Source organism: Parasteatoda tepidariorum, chromosome 9, assembly GCF_043381705.1.
Source record: "Parasteatoda tepidariorum isolate YZ-2023 chromosome 9, CAS_Ptep_4.0, whole genome shotgun sequence".
Classification (NCBI taxonomy): domain Eukaryota; kingdom Metazoa; phylum Arthropoda; class Arachnida; order Araneae; family Theridiidae; genus Parasteatoda; species Parasteatoda tepidariorum.
The window spans coordinates 80,988,796-81,011,071 of NC_092212.1; the positions used below are offsets into that span (position 1 = coordinate 80,988,796).

General features: G+C 28.8%; 2 protein-coding genes across 2 annotated transcripts in view; both read right to left on the reverse strand.

The window, feature by feature from the left end:
* LOC107454372 (Myosin 95E) overlaps window positions 1-3,518 on the reverse strand; it is a 50,890-nt gene extending 47,372 nt beyond the window's left edge. Inside the window, exons 1-2 of the mRNA XM_043044185.2 lie at window positions 3,412-3,518; window positions 779-926 (exon numbers count right to left, since the gene is read on the reverse strand). Of these exons, the coding sequence (XP_042900119.2) occupies window positions 779-914 (136 nt within the window). The 5' untranslated portion in view covers window positions 915-926; window positions 3,412-3,518. The remainder of the gene's footprint in view (window positions 1-778; window positions 927-3,411) is intronic.
* LOC139426584 (unconventional myosin-Ia-like) overlaps window positions 3,475-22,276 on the reverse strand; it is a 49,419-nt gene continuing 30,617 nt past the window's right edge. The window contains exons 4-8 of the mRNA XM_071185885.1: window positions 18,741-18,845; window positions 12,990-13,036; window positions 10,533-10,596; window positions 5,574-5,658; window positions 3,475-3,518 (exon numbers count right to left, since the gene is read on the reverse strand). Coding sequence (XP_071041986.1) covers window positions 5,654-5,658; window positions 10,533-10,596; window positions 12,990-13,036; window positions 18,741-18,845 — 221 coding nt within the window. The 3' untranslated portion in view covers window positions 3,475-3,518; window positions 5,574-5,653. The remainder of the gene's footprint in view (window positions 3,519-5,573; window positions 5,659-10,532; window positions 10,597-12,989; window positions 13,037-18,740; window positions 18,846-22,276) is intronic.

Sequence of the window (22,276 nt, forward strand, 5' to 3'; positions counted from 1 at the left end):
TCTTCATTTAGATCTTCAAGTATAGAATTCAATTTGAAATTAAAGGGAACACCTGGTATGAATAAATTTTAAAAATGTGAATAAAACACATTTTGCTCCATTACGTTTGCTTTATTCAAGGAATTACATTTTACAGATTTTTAAGCAAAGAATTTTAAAAATAAGGATTTCCAACGTAATTAATAAAAAGTTACTCATTGGATCGAAATTAATCGAATCAAACATGAAATTTGTTAGAAAGTCACAAATTAAACAACTTACTGACAATAACTTGATTCAAAACTAACTGCGTGACAGTTTCTTGTAATTATTTTTATTGTATTGCTTTAGGAAAAAGAAGACTCATTTTATTTCCGAAGATTATAGAACCCTTTGGACACATAAAGATTTGTTCATATAGTGACGTTGAATATGCCCAACATCAAAAGAATATTATTTAGACTAGCAAAAACAAAATATTTATTCAAATTCCAGAGAATCACTATAAAGGAAGGCGGTTGTAAAAATATCAAAACTTCTTTGGTGCAGTCAAGAATCAGAAAGGAGATTACTAACGATTCAACATGAAGTATCAATCGACAATCAAACAGGTTTTGGTGTTTTTAAATCTACCTTCTTTAATAGTGATTTGCCAGATTTTAAAAACGTTTCTCCTTTTTTCTCGTTTAAATATTTATTTGCGATCAATAATGTGCATACATTTTTAACTATGATTTTTTTCAAGCATTCTAAATGTATGCATCAAGAGCGGTGATTATTTAACACCCTGTATACTCACCATAGTCGTTGACCAGAGAACAACTCTCCGTTCCGTCCATATTTGCCCTTGGCAGAAATTGAACGTTCCCTAATTTGAGCACTGATGAAGCCACTTGAAAAGTTGAATGCATTTCCTCCGCGCTGAAGCCTAGCATCTCCAAAGCCCTCTGCAATAAAGAGGTATACAATATAATTTCTGCACTGAAGCAGTCAGTAGCCAGTTAAATAACATTAAAAAAAACTATTTAGATTGAATTATTTAGTAGACAAACTATTAAAAATCTGCCTGCATATCTTTCGTTACTCAGACGCAAGTGTTTAGATTTTGTTACAAATGTTTAGATTTTCATGTTAAGAAAAAAAAATATTTTTAAAAAAAATTGTGTAATGAAAACTTTTGAAACACAGTAAAACATTTCTTTCTTTCTTTTATTCCCTGCTATCAAAAAAAGCTTTTTTTAATAACGGATAAGATGTTTAGAAGCAATAAATAAAAATATTATTCAGAAATCAAAGTATATTTTAAGATATCTTATCTTCATATAACATTATACTGATAAATCAGTAGCAAAATTTTTCTCCTGTCTTATCGTAATACAATATTACACTGACGAATCAGTAGCAGATTCTTTTTTCTCATTTCTTATCTGTATACAACATTATACTGATAAATCAGTAGCAAATTCTTTCTCATGTCTTATCTTAATACAACACTAAACTGATAAGTCACTAGCAAGTTCTTTTTTCTCATGTCTCATCTGTATACAACATTATACTGATAAATCAGTAGCAAAATCTTTCCAGCATGAACAAGTCTTTAAAGTAGTCTTGTTATAAATTCTACGAAATGCTGAACAGCGTTAAATTTATTTTGTCCCTATTATTTCCAAATCTATCTTTCAATTCTATAATTGTTTTTTTTTTTCTGATTCCTCAAATTCATTTTTTATCATTCCCCACAAATTCTCTAAGAGACTGAAAGCAAGGGATGAAACAGGCTACTTTAAAATATTTTGTCCATTATCATCTAGCCATTTTGAGGTTCATTTTGAAGTGAGAGGACTAGCATTGTCTTGTTGCAACAAAAAGTCGTCAGGGTAAAATGTTTCTATAGTAAGATGGGGAGAGGAGGAAATTTTGCTAATTCTTCAGATCTCCAATGATTATATTTTTCGTGCTAAGTATGATATTCTACGCTTATCATTTGTTAAGAAAATGAGAAGTCCTCCAGATCCTGGGTCTTCTTGAGCACTTCCGGTATTATTTAGGAATATTTTCATACTAAAACTTTTATCACTGCTCTTTCCAGACATTTTTATCAGTTTTCAGGCGGCAGGAATACCCGTGCTTGTTAAAGTTTCAAGTTTCTATCTCTGTCTAACCAAGACATAATACTTCACTCAAATCAAATTTTTTAAAATGAAATATACTTTTAAACAAAAAATGCTGAATTATATTGGGTAATAATGTATTCAGAAGTTTATTGCCCTCATAGCATCTTTCAAAATAAAACGGTGGCAAGAATAACAAAAAAACAAATTTAAAAAGTCTAAATTTCTTTGATTTGTACAGCGCAAAAAATTTCCACCGAAAATTATTTGTAATGTAGATAACTTGCATAACAGCAAACTATGACCAGTAAAACAATTATTGAAAATACTTATATTTTTACCCTTACTAAAATTAAGGTGTTTTAGAAGTAAAAATACACTTAAGGTAGATGTTTACACTTAAGTCTAATGCCTTGCACCAAAAATAAAATCATTAATAAATCTACATTTCAGCAATTATTTTCACCTCAGAAAAATCAATCTCATATTTAGCTCAGCTGTACTTTTAGTTGAAATTGGGAGAAATTATTCACAACTCAAACATAGTTATTTGCTTGAAGTGTAGAGAAAATAACCTGTTTACCTTAAAAAAACCTAAGCTGGTTGTGCTCTACTGTAGATTTCGAGAATGAATAAAGCAACTTCATTCACTTTGATTATAAACCTTAGAAGGATGATTTTTTTTAATTCGAGTTCAAATAAACCTCAAAAACACCTTAAATTTTTGTAAGAGAAGTCTATAAATTTTTTATCTATCGACAATATAATATCTTATTGTAAATTCTTATGACAGAAATTTGAACGAAATTGCTAAATATTTTCTGAAACGCAAACATTTGAAAAGGTCGTTTGCTAAATTAATATTTAATATTTTATTGTAATATTGTAATCTTGAATTTTAATACTTTACAATAATTTATATTCAGGTCAAAGAAAACGAAAACTGAGACACTCAGGTTCCACCTGTTTTATCCTTGTTTGTAAAATATACTGAAAACCTAACTATTTTATCCAATTTACTTTACAATTTAAACTTATAAATTTGTTCTGCTTATCTCTAATTTATAATTATACTTTGCTTACTTACATTTGGAAGCCTCATGTTATACTTTGAGGAGTTTGAGAAGATAGTAAAAAAAGTCATGCATTTCTGAAATTGTTCAACTAATGATAGTACCTTTTTCGAAAACGATATATAATAATTCAAATAAGTTTAAAGAAATTCGAAAAGTTGAGGAATACAAAAAAGCCGATATTTAAAACTTAATGAATAGTATTACTGTTTGAAAAAAAGGAAAAATATTAAGCATTATAAAGTTACCTTTGTCGTGAGGAAAGAGGTCTTATCGTCGATGTTGTTGGCTTGCAAACACCGGCTCTCATGCAAGAACTGGTATTTGTCCGCGTTACGTTGCAATTTCAAACTTTCTGTAAAAAAAGGAGCAAAAAAAATACACATTATTCCAGAGAGAATAAAGATTCATTGGTAGTAAGTAATAAAAATTCATCGATGAACTTTTCATTCTGGTCATGGCTGTAAGTGCGTAAATTATAAAATGGACACAGTTAACAAAGCGTATTTAAGAAAATAGACACTGCTCAAAATGCGTATTTAAGAGAATTAACATTCCTCAAAATGCGTATTTAATAAGGACGTATTAAAAATGCGTATTAAAAAGGACAAACATAGCATAAAATGTACATTAAAGAAAATGGACACAGCTCAAAATGCGTATTAAAAAAATTGGGAGCAGCTCAAAACCGTATTTTAAAGAAACAAAACAAAAATAGCTTAAAATGCTCCTTTACAACAATAATCATTGCTCAAAATACATATTTAAGAAAATGCACACAGCGTAAAACCGTAATTAACCCTCTAATGGGCCCTTTATTTCTAGTAAAGGTAAATTAAAGTATTTTTGGAATTGAAATTGTTTTAAGAACAGTAATTGATATAAAGGAAAAACAACTCATTTAGTTTATGAAAATGCCATTTTTTTGGTGGTGAATATATTTAACATGACCTATTAGGAACTTACTGACTTTTATTTTTCTTTATTTGTAAAATAAATTCCTTAAATGCTGCAAACTTCAAAAGGAATTATGCATTTTATAACTTTAATGCGTTTTTTAAAAGTGATAAATGGTTACCAATTTTATTCAAACTCACTTCAAGAAAGCTGAAGTTATTGAAAAATGGAAACCTAAATTAAAAGTGGTAAAAGGTGGTGGTAAGTATACTTACCACGGCCTTCAGAAGGGTTAAGAAATCAAACATAGCTCAAAATGGTGTATTTAAAAAATAAACACAACTGAAAAATAATATTTAAGAAAATGCGCATTGCTGAAAATGCGCATTTAAGAAAATGGAGACAAGTCAAAACCATAATTAAGAAAATAAACATGTCTCAAAATTCGTATTTAAAAATATATATATTAATAAAATATATTTTGATGACAACGTATTATTCGGAAGCACATCTTTTAAGAAAATTGAAACTAAGGTGGTCATTTTATTAGAATAAAAGAGCTATCGCTTACTAATTTTAAGAACTTCGATGGGTTTTTCCTCAAAAAGCAAAGAAAAAAAACAGGTTTGTGGTTTTGAGAAGCTAATTTAAAACTACACATTTGTCAGTTTTCAGATTTTTTAAATTATAATTTTATTACAATTTAAACTGATGAAAGTTGATTTGGATGATGATAAAAATTTCTTTTAACCTTAATTGGCTCCGAAACGAAGATATTTATCAAAAATCTAAAAACAACTGTGCACGATTTATTTTATTTTACTCTGTAACCGACGTTGAACAACCTACTCAATTTTGAGTTAGTTCATTTCCGTAGCCCTATAATTTTTAACCCAACCCACAAGACAAGAGAACTCCCTCATCAACTAGACAAACTAGCCGCCGTGGAAGACTTTTTTTATGGAACTAACCCACATTTGCGTTACGTGGAAACTAAAACCACGAAACTTTCAACTGTTAGCCTGACGGCAAGGAGATTATAAATTATGGTCCACCTACCATTAAGGATATTTTACGTCATCACTGTGGTCGATACTAGCCGAGAGCAGAATAAGCATCAACCAGCCACAGTTGAGATTCGAACCTGGGTCGTTTCACTGAAAGGCGAACTGTACAGTAATTAATTACTTTTCAAAAACTGTTTATTACTGAATTGTATTAGCATAATTTTATCATAAAACACTGGTAGATAATTTAAAATTGTGAATGCTTTTTATTTCAATTTCTTGTTGGGCTACGGACATGCATTTTACATGCTGTGAAATACAAAGCCGAATAAATACTCAAAATCAGTTTACTTATGAAAATTAAAGTAAGAGAATTCAAAAGATATTTGGAATATTCCTCCACTGTCTCCGCCCCTTCAACAGTTGAGTTCGGCCGAGAGGAAAGAGGCCTCTTAAGGAAAGGAAATAATTAATTAGAATAGGAAAAAAAGAATTAAAATACTCACTCAATAAATGAACGTCTGCACCACTGAGCAGTTGATAAAATATATGAAAATTTCTCTCCCCTTGAGCCTGAACCACAACCCTAGACTAAACAACAACACCAATTCAAAATAAATTATAATTCATTTACAACGGTTGAAAAATTGTTAAAAAAATAAGTTTCTCTTTCTTACAAGTCAAACATCATCAATTAAAAATATAATACAATATTAAAAGACAAAAATGATATTTTAATGTGCTTAGATTGTTATTGCATAGTAAAACCATACCAAAGTCAAAGAATGAAACTAGATTCACTAGATAAATAATTGAAATATTGCTTAAAGTTGGCTTATTTCGGGAAGGAAGTTTCTTTACTAAATCAATAAAATTAGCAAATAAAAGACTGTTTAAAACTTTCTTTATTATAAATAACGATATAATTTTGATTCTGGTTGAAATATCAAATTTTGAAAGGAAAAACATAAAAACATTATGTAATACAAATTGCATATTTATTAGCAATCAGAGCGATAACATTTTTGACTAAAATTAAAGCTGTAAAAATCTCTCTATGTTTTCTTTCAGCCGAGGCCCACGAGAAAAAAGGTTCACTGAGAAAAAAAGTATGGTCAAAACCAGAATATGGTAAAATTTACAGTGTTTCTGGATTTATGGGAACATCAGAAATTTCAGTAATTTTCACCGCAGCGCATTGCTAATGATTTTGGCCAAATAAACAATAAAATATGGTTCTATAATATGTAACAAACTTTAGTAAATGTGGTAAAATTTGCTATTTTTATCATGATAACTAAGCGCATGGCATAAAAACCATTTACTAGATTATTATTTTTTTTTGTTGGATTTTTATTACATGTGCGGTAATACGAACTATAATTTTGAGAAGCTGAATTATCGATAAACTGTTACCCTAAGAACGCAAAAATTACGATGAATGGCTTAAATACCGAAAATTTTAGTTTTATTATCAAAATTGTGTCATTGTTAGAAATGTCATTACCATGCAGTACTGTAATTTAACCAGAATTTTTGTTCAATTTGCTCCGTTTCTTGCATTAGTATGTTTCAAGTTATGCCTAAGTCTTATGAGGTTTAACAAAAACTCTTTTTTCCAAGATGGGCTAAACGGAAGAAACATTTGAATTTAAGTCTAGTGAATAAGGTGGTGATTCGAGGGCGTTAAGAAAATCATGAAAGTGTGCTTTGCACTTTACTTGAATTTATTTATCTTTTGGTTTTTCAATTAATTTTAGTAGACAAGGAAGTAGACAAGGAAGCATAATTGTGTTTTTGATATGTAGAGATAATATTGTTTGGCTTTAAATTGTATTTAGTTAATATCTTACAGAAATATCTATTCCCATAATTAATTTTAAATGAGAAAGGATTTTGTACAACAAAAATAGGAAGTAGAATAGAGTTAAATAAAAATCCACATGAAAATATAATATTATATATAAAAAAAAGATCACGCAAAAATAATTCTTGCTTAAATTATATTACGTTAAAGAAATAAATTCTTCAAATTCGCATAAAAATTTTCANCCAATTCAAAATAAATTATAATTCATTTACAACACTTGAAAAATTATTAAAAAAATAATTAGGATATTTAAAATAACAGCCAAATTTTATCATTTAAATAAATGATCATTTAATCATTAAAACAACTTCAGTTTAATAACTTACAAATTAGTAAAAAAATTTTTAAACGGCTTATTGTAAAGATTAGTTTCTCTTTCTTTCAGGTCAAACATTTTCATCTAAAAATAATAATACAATATTGAAAGACAAAAATTATATTTTAATGTGCTTAGATTGTTATTGCATAGTAAAACCATACAAAAGCCAAAGATTGAAAGTCGGTCGGTTTATTTTGGAATAAAGTCGGTTTATTTTGGGAAGGAAGTTTCATTACTAAATCAATACTATTAGCAAATAAAAGACAGTATAAAATTTATTTCCTTTATTTTAAATAACGCTATAATTTTAATTCTGAATAAAATATCAAATTTTGAAAAGAAAATCATAAAAACATTAAGTTCTACAGATCGCATATTTATTAACAAACAGAGAGATAACTTTTCTGACTAAAATAAAAGCTGCAAAAATTTCTCTATGTTTTCTTTCAGCTGAAGCCCAAGTTCAGTTACCAAGAACGAGAGAAAAAGTTCACTGAGAAAAAAAGTATGGTCAAGGTTGTTGTCTGAGAAAAAAAAAGTATGGTCAAAACCAGAATATGGTAAAATTTACAGTGTTTCTGGCTCTATGGGAACATCAGAAATTTCATTAATTTTCATCGCAGCGCATTGCTAAAGATTTTGGCCAAATAAACAATAAAATATGGTTCTATAATATGTAATAAACTTTAGTAAATGTGGTAAAATTTGCTATTTTTATCATGATAACTAAGAGTATGGCATAAAAACCATTTACTAGGTTAATTATTTTTTTTGTATTTTTATTACATGTGCGGTAATAAGAACTAAAATTTTGAGAAGCTGAATTTTCGATAAACCGTTACCCTATGAACGGAAAAATTACGATGAATGGTTTAAATACCGTAAATTTTAGTTTTATTATCAAAATTATGTTCTTGTTTTTTTTTTGTTTTTTTTTACCAGAAGTGTCCTTACCACGTAGTACGGACATTTTACCAAATTTTTTTTTCAATTTGTTCCATTCCTTGCATAAGGATGTTTCGAGTTATGCCTAAGTCTTATGAGGTTTAACACAAACTTTTGTCTCCATGCTGAGCAAAACGGAAAATTCATTTGATTTTAAGTCTGGTGAATAAGGTGGTGATTCGAGGGTGGTAAAAAATTTTGAAAGTGTGCTTTGCACTTTACTTGAATTTATTTACTTTTTAGTTTTTAAAATTAATTCTAGTAAACAGGGAAGCACAAAATCTTTATAATTGTGTTTGTGATACGTTGCGATAATAATGTTTGGTTTTAAAATTGCATTTAATCCACTGACGCTTCTGCTTGTAAGAAGTCGTATTTTAACCTGAAGTCTTCTCCGCATAGCAAAAACAGTTTTTTCGTGTTATTAGATAGGAAGAAAAGTGTATAAAGGAAAATTTTCCTCCCTATTTTGCACGCTTACTAAACCGCCAGTGGGTTAATTAATATCTAACAAAAATATCTATTCCCATAATAAATTTAAAATGAAGAAGGATTTTGTACAACAAAAATAGGATGTAGTAATAGATTTAAATAAAAAATTCACCTGAAAATATAATATTATATAAAAAAAAGATCACGCAAAAATAATTCTTGCTTAAATTATATTACGTTAAAGAAATAAATTCTTCAAATTCGCATAAAAATTTTCACCAATAAAATGATAAATATTCATACTTGCCTTTTCCAAGAGGTCTAGAAAGGAGATAAAATAAAAAGGAAAGTGAATAATAAAATATAGATTTAAATAGCATTCGAATAAAAGTTTTCATTTATGAGAGTTAGAAATAATCTTTGAATCGAAACGTTTTTTTTTTTAAATATTGATCGCATAAAATGTAACGAAGTAAACGCTTAAAAACTTTTATACTTATACTAATCATACCAAATCAGAAATTAGTTTGTTTTGTTAATTACGATGTTAATTTTAAATTTTTATTTTAATTCTTATTACAAGTTTGCAATTAGTGCATGCTGTGGAATTCTATGCTGACTTACTTAGCCCCCAGCAAAAATATTCCGTAAAAACGTCTAATTCGAATAAAATAAGATTGTTTATTTTAATACTTATACTAATCATGCCAAATCAGGAATGGCTTTGTTTTGATATTTACGATGTTAATTTTAAATTTTTATTCTAATACTTACTACATGTTTTTTTGCTGAATTATTATATGTTATGGAACTCGATGCAGACGAACCTAATCCCCAGGAAAAATATTCCGTAAAAATATCTAATTCGAATAAAATAAGATTGTTTATTTTTATAACAAAATACTAATAAATGAAACAATATAAAACTAATGAAAGATGTAGTATTACTTAATTAAAAACTTCATTCGGTTCCAAAAAAAACAAAACGTAAATTAACAGTCGACATGTTTCAAGTGATCAAAAATAAGCTCCCATTTTTAAGACTTGCTAGATGTGAATATGAGAAATCATAAATTGCTGCACATTGTTGGATTCTTGGGTATAAATTCAACTTCGACAATGCCAAAATTATTCCCCCTCCCAGCCACATCAGCTCATCTTGGTGCCTTCGAATCTTGTTTTATTCACATAAATACCGATTCCCTTGTTAACGACCTTACTTCCTCACCACCTCTCGATAGCGCGTGGAAATGCATTTAACCCTGATTAGCCTCTTTCGGCCAATGTAGGTTTTTGTTCTGTTTTCCATCTTTTTTTCTCACTCGGCTACTGTGATTTTTCTAATTTTCTTTCTCACCTTTATTTGTCAATTTTTTGTTGGCTTATGTTTTCTATTATTTCAAATCACTTTTGCTTCTTCTCATTCATGCCAGCAAAGTCTAGATAGGGGCCGCCTATTTTCGACAGCTTGAAAGATGTCGACTGTTATTTCAATTTTGTATATTTTTTAAGCGAATGAAGTTTTTTATCAAGTAATATCTTACAGCTTCAGTTTCTTGGGATTATTTATTTAATTGATTATATAGTATTAACAGTTTCTTAGGATTAACATTTAAGATAAAATTTAAAATTATTTGTGAAGTATCATTGTTCTTTAAAGCTTCTTAAGTCCAAAAAGTCGACATTTGTAACATAAGCAGAGTTTGTTGTTGATGGTTTTTATCTTAGTCTTGAAATAAAATTTAGAGAAAATAAATAATTAAAAAACCGCAAAAATTTTCGCGAAACTAAATTTTTAAAATTTTTCTTGCTTTTCTAATATTCTTAAGCCTGAGCAACATTTAACTATTTTAATTAACGAATTAATGAATAATATGAAAATTGAAAGTGGCAACTTACAATTTGTGATTGATCCCCCAACAGGACAACCTTTGAAATCAAACTCTATTTCCATATACTTGCCCTAATAGAGAAATTAAAAATTAGCATACTTTAGAGAAGCGCTAAATTAAATTAGCATTTTTACATCGTCGTTCAAGGTTAATTGTATTAAAGGTTCAACTAGGTTATTTAGATTAATCCTGTCGGTTTATTTAATCTATAAATTTATTGAAAGCAGCTTGAAAGTTTTGAGGGGAAATTATTTGAATTCGGTGTCTGACAATAAATCACGTGTGTATACAACTGCATTTTATTCAAAATCTTTTGCTATTGATAGAAAATATTGACCAAAATACTAGTATATAGGTCAATATTTTCTAATAATTTATACAAATCAAGCTTAACAATACAAACGATCGTATCGTTACGATGATAATCATGATATAATCGTGGTTGTTGATAATTAATAGCCATATTATAGCTTTCGATAACATTGTTGCTTTCGATATATAGCGTTGTTTGCAATAATTATGATGATAATAATAATGATATTAATATGATATATCATATATTAATATGATGTTATCATTGTCAATTAGTCCCCTATATTTGATACTCATTTTAAAGCGTGGTATTTTCGATGTATCAGGGAATGCATTTTAACATACAGGGTGTTTCGTAAAGAAGACCCTTAATATGTATTTTTAAATTTTTCTGAATGAAAGCAAAAAAAAAGGGTTGTAAATTAATATTTACACAAGGAAAAAATAAAATTACTTTTGAAATCTGCTAAATCACAGTACAGGTGGGAAATTAAATGAACAAACAGTAACAAAAGTATAACTTGGCACTTGCAACCAATTACATGGTTGTGTCATATCACGTAGTTGTATATGACCTAGTAACCCTACAGCTTTAAAGCTTGGGTTTATTATCATTTCGAATCAATTTTCTGATCAGATTTAATCGGATAACTGCTAGCGACGTCATCCATGTGTGCCATACTTGATTGGCTGACCCACGCGTGACGTCTCATGCGGATATCTAATTACCAAAGAAAACAGAGAGGAGTTAAAATACGATTGTTAGAAATACTTTCAAGTTTAGCCTCTACTAAACATGTTTTGATACTTAGTACATTTAATTTACTCTACTACAATTTAAACAAAAGTAAAACGTCATGAAATCAAATGTTATTATAGAAATGCATCATTATATTAAACAGTATTCAAGATAAATTGCATTAGTTTAAATGTCATTTAAGAAAAATATTCAGTTGATAAAATGTTATTTATTGAAAATAAATTGCAATTAGATCAGATTTGGGGGAAAAAAAGTTTCATTCGATCAAATGTTTTTAAAAATAAAGTATCATTAAATAAAATGTCATCTCAAAAAAGTCAAATAGCATTTGATTAAATGTTTTTTTTTTAATAAAACTGGACTTAATTCATGAGAACAAGTAACGTATCTCCCACATTATTATTTGCTTCAACTATATTTTAATTAATCCATTAAAATTAATATCATAATTGGCTAAACAAAATGTAGCACACTGTTAGAATTTTAATTCTAAAATTGTGGTAAAATAACGGGCAGCAAGAACCAACTAACTGTAAAGTTTAAAGTAAAGAGCAAATTTTACCTTTACGATTTCGAAACCGTTCGAAACTAGTATGGTTAAAATACAGTGAATACAAAACTATATACTTTTTTAAACGCTTACAACTAGCATGGTTTCAAAACAGTAAAAAAATTTATCTGGAAATTGAAGCTAGGCTTTTCATCAGATAATGGGCATAAGAGTTTGGTTGTAGTTGAGTTGTGTTTAATCAATCGAACCATGGAATGCGTTTTAAATAGTTTATCTGGTTGGTTCACCTATCGTTAGAGATACTAGACTATTTTGCTTTATGCAGTTTTCTGGGGCTGCCATCTATACGCGATTGAGAGTATCTTATTAAGATAATCAAGGGTCACAAATTGGCTAGCGTGGGACACTGGTAACTCTTCATGTGAAAGGAATTGAGGAAACATTATGTTGTCAACGCTTGGATTCGAACCTCCGTTCTGTCGGTCATGAGATAAGCAAAATAGCCTTCTCGGCTATAATGAGTAACCATCAGCAAGTGGGTTCATTAGGTGGGCGTAGTTGTTGCGATAAAATTCTGGTCGTTTAACTGTATTAGGTGAAAGCAGTTAATAAACGGTTTCTCTCACAGTTTGAATACCGTCTTATGTACGGTTATTTGACTGTTTTGTTTGAATATGGTGAGACAATTAAATAAATTGTTATTCAACCAGTTTTTTCTATAACTTTCTAACAGTGAGTGAAGAGTTGGAATAGTGGCGTATAAAGTAAATAGATACCAAGCGCATTTATAATACAGTGTATATAGTTAAAATATAGAGTTTAAAAATGTGACGACACTATTAAAATAAAGAATTAAGTGTACGATACCGTTGCTTACTTACAAATCTTGAAGAGTTGTCGTTCCGATGAGTCTTGGCGTTTCCAAAAGCTGCAAAAACATAGACTTATTGTTAGTATGGATTACAAGACTATATAGTCTGTAATGCAAGTATCATGTGAAATAAGCTGTACAAAATCTGAACAAATAGTCAAACTGTTCCAAAACTGATATAAAAATAATGAAATATTTTTCTACAATTTACCCAAAATTAGAAATAGGTTTTTTAGCCATTTGAAGCAGAATTTTCGTTTAATATATCTGTTGCGTTTTGAATTATTTTGCATTAATTTAGGTCAAAATAAGTGAAAAAATATTGTCACGTTAAAGTTGTTTAATACAGATGACAAGATGAGGTTTAAATAATGAATATAATAACGAGAAGAAAGTACAAATGACGAGAACCAGTCTGCACTAAGAACTGTCTGTTTACAATGAAGAGATCGCGTATAAACTAACAAAGAACGTTCTAGAAACTTCCTTGAAATTACTAAGGAGGAAATGATGTAAACTGAATGTACCAGAAGCTTCTGGAATGTTCATAGAATTAAATAAGAAAAAATGGGAATTAGTGTCCGCGTCCCGTATCGAATCTGGGACCTTTTGCTTTGCAGATTCGAATTATACCACTGAGCTACTGAGACTTAGACTGCTCGGCAATGTTACTTTTAGAATTCGAATAGTTTTTGGTTATGAAATACAGCATCAGACACCTTTGTCCCCTTTTGTTTTAAAAGTAAAATTTTTTTAACATGACTCACAATCGAACAATATTTTTTTCCTTCAAATTTGCACTTATTTGAAGTTATTTAAATCTAAGAGAAACAGTTAAAATCTCTTTGCTTCACAAAGTCAATTATTGATAAATTTTTGAACACGGATGAAAAAAAAATCAAATTACTTCCTTTGGATTTTATAGTTTGGAACAAATATAATTCCGAGGACATAACAAATATTTTTTTTATATATAACAAATATATGTTTAAAAATACCAATATATATTTTTGCTTGTAATTATATTGCGTCAGAATATAAACAAAATAGATAAAAGGTTCACCGGTGTTTAATCTGCACCAAAGAGTTAAACTTAGAGTTGGAAAACGTTTATATAATTCAAATTAGTTATTTGAAGTTTCATGGCGTTACGGAAATCCTGTTTTAAAATTTAAAAAGAAACAACTTACTTTCAAATAAAATTCTCTTGAATGAACGGAACAAAATGTTGCTGGATTGACGTAAGTACTGTTGTAAAATTCCACAATTTTTTTCAAATACACTGCATAAAAGGGATCATCAAAATTAAGCAAAATTGTGTGAAAAATGCTCAGAATCAAATGCAGTCAAATTAAAAAAAAACTGTGTTCTCGTTATTAAGTCTCACAATTAAAAAAAGCTCTGAGAATCCATTTTTTATTTGTTAATGGATATTGTGACAAGGAAGGAAAGTGTTGATTTTACTGAACTGAAGACATTCTTAATTCGTGAAAAAAAAAATTTGGAATNTAAAATAGCATTTGATTAAATGTTTTTTTTTTAATAAAACTGGACTTAATTCATGAGAACAAGTAACGTATCTCCCACATTATTATTTGCTTCAACTATATTTTAATTAATCCATTAAAATTAATATCATAATTGGCTAAACAAAATGTAGCACACTGTTAGAATTTTAATTCTAAAATTGTGGTAAAATAACGGGCAGCAAGAACCAACTAACTGTTAAGTTTAAGGTAAAGAGCAAATTTTACCATTACGATTTTGAAACCGTTCGAAACTAGTATGGTTAAAATACAGTGAATACATAACTATATACTTTTTTAAACGTTTACAACTAGTATGGTTTCAAAACAGTAAAAAAATTTATCTGGAAATTGGAGTTAGGCTTTTTATCAGATAATGGGCATAAGGGTTAGGTTGTAGTTGAGTTGTGTTTAATCAATCGAACCATGGAATGCGTTTTAAATAATTTATCTGGTTGTTTCACCTATCGTTAGAGATACTAGACTATTTTGCTTTATGCAGCTTTCTGGGGCTGCCATCTATACGCGATTGAGAGTATCTTATTAAGATAATCAAGGGTCACAAATTGGCTAGCGTGGGACACTGGTAACTCTTCATGTGAAAGGAATTGAGGAAACATTATGTTGTCAACGCTTGGATTCGAACCTCCGTTCTGTCGGTCATGAGAAAAGCAAAATAGCCTTCTCGGCTATAATACGTAACCATCAGCAAGTGGGTTCATTAGGTGAGCGTAGTTGTTGCGATAAAATTTTGGTCGTTTAACTGTATTAGGTGAAAACAGTTAATAAACGGTTTTTCTCACAGTTTGAATACCGTCTTATGTATGGTTATTTGACTGCTTTGTTTGAATACGGTGAAACAATTAAATAAATTGTTATTTAACCAGTTTTTTTCTATAACTTTCTAACAGTGAGTGAAGAGTTGGATTAGTGGCGCATAAAGTAAATAGATGCTAAGCGCATTTATAATACAGTGTATAGAGTTAAAATATAGAGTTTAAAAATGTGACGACACTATTAAAATAAAGAATTAAGTGTACGATACCGTTGCTTACTTACAAATCTTGAAGAGTTGTCGTTCCGATGAGTCTTGGCGTTTCCAAAAGCTGCAAAAACATAGACTTATTGTTAGTATGGATTACAAGACTATATAGTCTGTAATGCAAGTATCATGTGAAATAAGCTGTACAAAATCTGAACAAATAGTCAAACTGTTCCAAAACTGATATAAAAATAATGAAATATTTTTCTACAATTTACCCAAAATTAGAAATAGGTTTTTTAGCCATTTGAAGCAGAATTTTCGTTTAATATATCTGTTGCGTTTTGAATTATTTTGCATTAATTTAGGTCAAAATAAGTGAAAAAATATTGTCACGTTAAAGTTGTTTAATACAGATGACAAGATGAGGTTTAAATAATGAATATAATAACGAGAAGAAAGTACAAATGACGAGAACCAGTCTGCACTAAGAACTGTCTGTTTACAATGAAGAGATCGCGTATAAACTAACAAAGAACGTTCTAGAAACTTCCTTGAAATTACTAAGGAGGAAATGATGTAAATTGAATGTACCAGAAGCTTCTGGAATGTTCATAGAATTAAATAAGAAAAAATGGGAATTAGTGTCCGCGCCCCGTATCGAACCTGGGACCTTTTGCTTTGCAGATTCGAATTATACCAATGAGCTACTGAGACTCAGACTGCTCGGCAATATTACTTTCAGAATTCTAATAGTTTTCGGTTATGAAATACAGCATCATACACCTGCGTCTCCTTTTGTTTTAAAAGTAAAATTTTTTTAACATTACTCACTACCAAACAATAGTTTTTTTTTCTTCAAATGTTCGCTTATTTGAAGTTATTTAAATCTAAGAGAAACAGTTCATTTTTTTTTATTTTACAAAGTCAATTATCGATAAATTTTTGAACACGGATGAAAAAAAATCAAATTACTTTCTTTGGATTTTATAGTTTAGAACAAATATAATTCCGAGGACATAACAAATATTTTTTTGTAAATAACAAATATTTTTATTAAAAAATACCAATATATTTTTTATTTGTAATTAGAAGGTCAGAATATAAGCAAAATATATAAAAGGGTCACCGGTGTTTAATCTGCGACAAAGAGTTAAACTTAGAGTAAGATAACGTTTAAATAATTCAAATTAGTTATTTGAAGTTTCATGGCCTTACGGAAATCCTGTTTTGAAATTTATAAAGTAACAACTTACTTTTAAATAAAAGTTCTTTCAAATGAACGGTGCAAAATGTTGCTGGATTGACGTAAGTACTGTTGTAAAATTCTAATTTTTTTTTTAAATACACTGCAAAAAAGGGATTCTCAAAATTTAGCAAAATGGTGTCAAAAATGCTCAGAATCAAATACAGTCAAATTAAAAAAAAAACGTGTTCTCATTATTAAGTACAGTGTCAATCTCACAATTAAAAAAAGTCCTGGGAATCCATTTTTTATTTGTTAATGGATCTGGTGGCAAGGAAGGAAAGTGTTGATTTTACTAAACTGAAAACATTCTTAATTCGTGAAAAAAAAAATTGAATAAAAATAAGTGTAGTAACTTTTATACAGTCATATTTTTTTCGAATATTTGATCGTTATAAACTAATAAAATTTGAACTTAGTCACATATGAGTATGACGAGTCATTTTCCCACGATGTGTCATTTTTGAGACTATTCACTTTTAAGTGTGTCATTATACTTAATATTGAGTAAATTTTTGAGATTATTTAATTTTTTGTGTTTCATTATACTCAATAATTAGTACAAATGAGTTGATGTACTCATTATTGAGTATTAATGAGTTTTCAAATTTGACTATATTTGATTCAGAGCTGTTTTGACACATTTTTGCTCAATTTTGAAAAACCCTTTTTTTTACGGTATAAGTTGCAAAAATGCTATTGTGTATTATGGCTTTACTTAAATAGTGTTTTAAAAAAACACTTTATAGCTACTTCCTTTTCAATAAATATTTTTTCAAATACGCTGTGAAAAGTGTTATTGTCACTTGTCGCGAATGCTTTTTTTTAAAATTCGCACAGTTACAATCTAGTAAATAAATTGCACCGTTAATTAAAAAGTACTTTCAAAATTAGCTTTGAAAGGTGATTAATAGATAAAAGTTATTAGGTATTGCGTCTTAACATAAAAAAAATTTCAAAATCCATAACGGAAAAAGCTAATTTTTAAATAAAAGTACTATTAATGATACGTTTTGCAAACCTTTTTTTTTTTAGTAAAATTTAATAATTTTTTTGTTGTAAAATTTAATTATAGCTTAACATAAATACTGTTTTAAAATTTTACACCTTGAAGCGTTATTTTTTTATTAAAAGTACTTTCAAATGAGTTGTAAAACGCTTTGACGCAGATGGGATACAGGTGTCCCTTATATATTTTTTTCTGGCGCTCTAATTACAAGCAAAAAAAAACATTTTGGTGTTTTTCAATTATAAAAAAACCAGTTTAACAGTTTCTAAAAAAATTTATACTACCGGAATTATATTTATATTAAAATATAAAATTAAAAAAAAGCAGTTTAAAAAATATTTTTTATTCATATTCAAAAATTTAACAATAATTGATTTTGTAAATTAGAGAAAGTTTACTGATGAATAACTGTTTCTCTTAGATCTAAATAATTGCCAATAAATGCAAATTTAAAAATTATTGTTTGGAAGGGAGTCGTTTTCGGAAGATTTTACCTTTAATTCAGAAAAAAAAAAACATTTTCCATGTTGTATTTCATAATCATAAATTATTAAAATGCTAAATAAATTTGACTTATTTTGACCTAAATTAATGCAAAATAATAAAAAATAGTATGGAAAATATGTTGAATAAAAAAACGACGTCAAAGGGTTAATGGGTATTATAGCATGACTTGTGTTTTCTTATAAATGTTTCATTATTGCATGACGTATATCCTCTTATAAATGTCTCTATTATGGCATGGCGCATGTGCTCTTATAAATGCGTGCTCTGACCCTCTGAGCTAGTTCTCTCATGAAGCGAGTGGATCATGTGCTACAGTATAAATTAGGAATTTAGGCCATACATAGCGAAAGACCACACATTGTGAGCGTGTTTATAAGAAAAGTTTTGTGCTTGGCGCTTTAAGTGAATAATTAAATAGTTGTTACAGTCCACATTATGTTATGTACAATAGTAAATGAATATTATAAATGAAATATTAAAAAAATGAGAACCTTCTAAAATAAAATTTGATTGTAACAGTTGCTCTTTGATACAGTCCATATCACTGGTAAACCCGGAAACCATGGCTAAATACTGCATAACACATTTGCAAGCTTCTGTAAAGAGAAAAAGAAATATTATGTAATATTATATAAAATGCAATAGGTGAAACAGACAATACCAAACAAATTTGAATGAAATTGTTTTTTTTTTCTTTTTAAATTTTATCTCAAAAGGGACCATAGCGGACTGAGAAAAAAAAGTATGGTAACATTTACAGTGTTTCTGGCTTTATGGGGACACCAAAACGCTAGCTAATTTATTTCGAAGGGCTTTGGTAACGGTTTTGGTTGTTATTGTTGTCGTCGGCCATTAATGCAGAGGGGATGCCATCTATGGTCAAGAATTACACTTCTGTCACACCCATACGTCACACTCGTTGCCCGGACCCATTCACACATCCATTCTTCCACAGATCGTAATTTTGACCTGAACCAGAAAACGATTAATCTCTGATTCAGTACTCCTAGAGGCATTTTTTGTTTATTTATGGAAACATGGAGGACTTTGTGACCCGACAAATTTAACGTGCACCATTGACTACATGGGGAGTCTTCCGTCGGCTGGATTGAAACTCCCATTCTCACGAACGTGAGTCCAACGCCCTGCCAACCATGCTATACCGGCCCCAATGGTTTTAGAATAATTGACAAAAAAAATATAGTTTATAATATGATATGAACTTTGGGAAATGTGATAAAATGTGGTAATTTTATCGCATAACCCATATGAATCGATGAAATTACCAAAATGTATGGTCCTAATGACGCGTAATTTGGTTTTATTAAACAAAATAATGTTTTTTTTTTAAACCAGAAATGTCTTTATAGTACTGTAATATTACCAGAATTTTTTTCTCCCTGTGCCCTAACCTAAAATTCTTATTAAAGTATCCAAAAAAGACAACAGCAGCAAATAATTCCAAAATACTTAATCATAACATCCTCTTTTTATCATAGATACTGCAAAAATCACTTCATAATTAAACAGTTGTTTTCAATTAATCTTATTAGGCAGGGCAGATCGCGTGACTTAGAATAATGATTCGGAAGGAACGAAGCAGATTCTACTTACACTAGATTGTCATCAACAGGTAATTAATCAAGGCTATGCTTTGACTCTTTCACAATATTCACGCATGCGTTCTTCAATGTTAGGTGCGTTTTATGTCAGCTTTCAACTTTTAAAACTCGAACGTTCGTTAGTTTTATCGGTAACAGTCGAATCGAGAATTTTACAAATACTTTAAGTCAATCAATTTGAAATAGTGAAGACTATCTCCAACTCCAGCAGTAATCAAACGCACGAATTATAAAGTAGTTCTTATAAACAAAATTATTTTTATTTATTTATTTATTTATTTTTACTCGTATCAGCTTTTGATGTAAGGTATAATGAGAACTTGATGTGATAAAAATCTAAACTATTTTTAAATAAATAGCCGTATCAAAGTAAAGTGATTTTTTCTCTCTTTTTTGGTCAAAATTACAAGAATGCATACGCGTTATTTCAATGATGCCAAACATATTTTGCCCTGAAACAATCATGTAACTTAATATAAACATTTGATAATTTTTCATAATTTTCTTTGAATATTTGCTGTCAAGAAAGGCATTAAAATGAAGTCTGAAAGCAAAAATTCTATAAAAACAAAAATAATAATAAATTGGCTCATTAAAACATAAAAAGATATTTCTATATAAATTTCCATCTTTTAATAAGTCAATTTATTATTCAAAACTAATTTTTTACAAATTGTTTTTCAATATTTTAGAGCTTAAATATCGATTACAGTTAAGTAGTGATTGAATTTTGAAAATTAGTTTGTGAACACTACATTTGAAAAACAACTCGTTGCAGTTAATTACAAAAAATTGTGATTTTTTGTCCAATGGTACAGACAAGGCTAAGCTAACATCCCAAGAAAATGGATTTAGAGCCGTAACAGTAAAGATTGGGCAGACGAAGCCTGCAGTAATCCAGAGAAACATGGTTTTTAATTTCTGTATTTAAATCTGATCAACTAGTTTAACTTTTAAACGTTGCAAAGGAGTCAAATTCAAAACTATTTATGATTCTTGATTTTAGAACCCCTGTATGCTTATCTGCGAAGAAAAGTCATTGCATTAATTTAATTCCTTAAACTATGTATTATGTGTTCTGGTAAAATTATCGTACTGTATGGTAATGACCTTTCTGGTAGAAAAATCATAATTATGGTAATAAAACCAATATATACGGTACTTAAAACATTCATTTGAAATTTTCAAGTTCATATGGTAACCGTTTATCGGAAATTCTGGTTTTCGAAATTATAGTTCTTGTTACCACACATTTAGTAAAAAATACAAAACTTATAAGTAAATTTAGTCAAATAACTGTCTTTTACGCCTTGCCATTATGCTAAAATTACCAAATTTTACAACTTTTATCACCTACTATAAAAACCATATTTTATTCTTAATTTTATAAAAATAAATACCAAAGCACTTCTTTTGAAATTATTGAGCCTTTTAATGTTTCCATAGGTCTAGAAACAAGGAAAAAATTTTCATATTCCAGTTGTTTAGACCATACTTTTATTCTCAGTGCAGAATTTTTACATCTTTTTACTATACAATTCATACAAAGAAAAAAGTAAAATAGTGGCCAATGGGTGAACGAAAGCAATCTGAAAAGAACAGCCAAAATTTCTTTGAATCGAGCAACGCAGAGAAAGGTGATGCTAGTAAAATAAAATGATCGTTTCGATGGATATTTTCTTTGTTTTATATATCAAACAAACGGTAGAAAATGTTGTTCGAGCATAACTTATAAACTTCTAACTATTTCTCTACTAAATGCTTAGAAGAATAATCATTTAAACAACTATTGAATTGGAATTTTCTAATACTTATACTCTATTCTTATATTTCTAACCGAGATAAAAATGTTAAAAAAAGATAAATGAAAAAACCCAAAGAAGTCTTAACCTTTGTTACATTACAAATCCATCACTTGATTTGATGGATCATGAAAAGAATAAAAAATGAAGATTGATTCTTTTATTTTCTGGTGAAAAGGGAAGTATTTAATCTAGCAACGAAGAATTCTGACAGAACAAAATAAACGATTTTACCAACCACCAAAAATTTTAATTGCTTTTATTTTTTGAAAGCTCAATCGTCATTGATATGATACTTTTTAACTCATATGTAACGTTTGTAACTATTGTTATTTTGTAACTGTTTTTCTTGACTGAAGAGTTAAATTTCGTCTATATTTTAACCAGTGCTTTCTATGCTTTATGAAAAAGATGCAAAATCTAAATGAAAAGCGTTTCTAAACTAATTTCAGATATGATGGATCACGAAAGGAGCAAAAAATGAAGAATGATTTTTTTAAAAATATTTTTAGTGAAAAGCTCTTTAATGTAAAGAAGAATTTTGGCAGAAGAAAATAAACAGTTTCACCAATTTTTAAAAATTTAAAAATTGCACATGTTTTT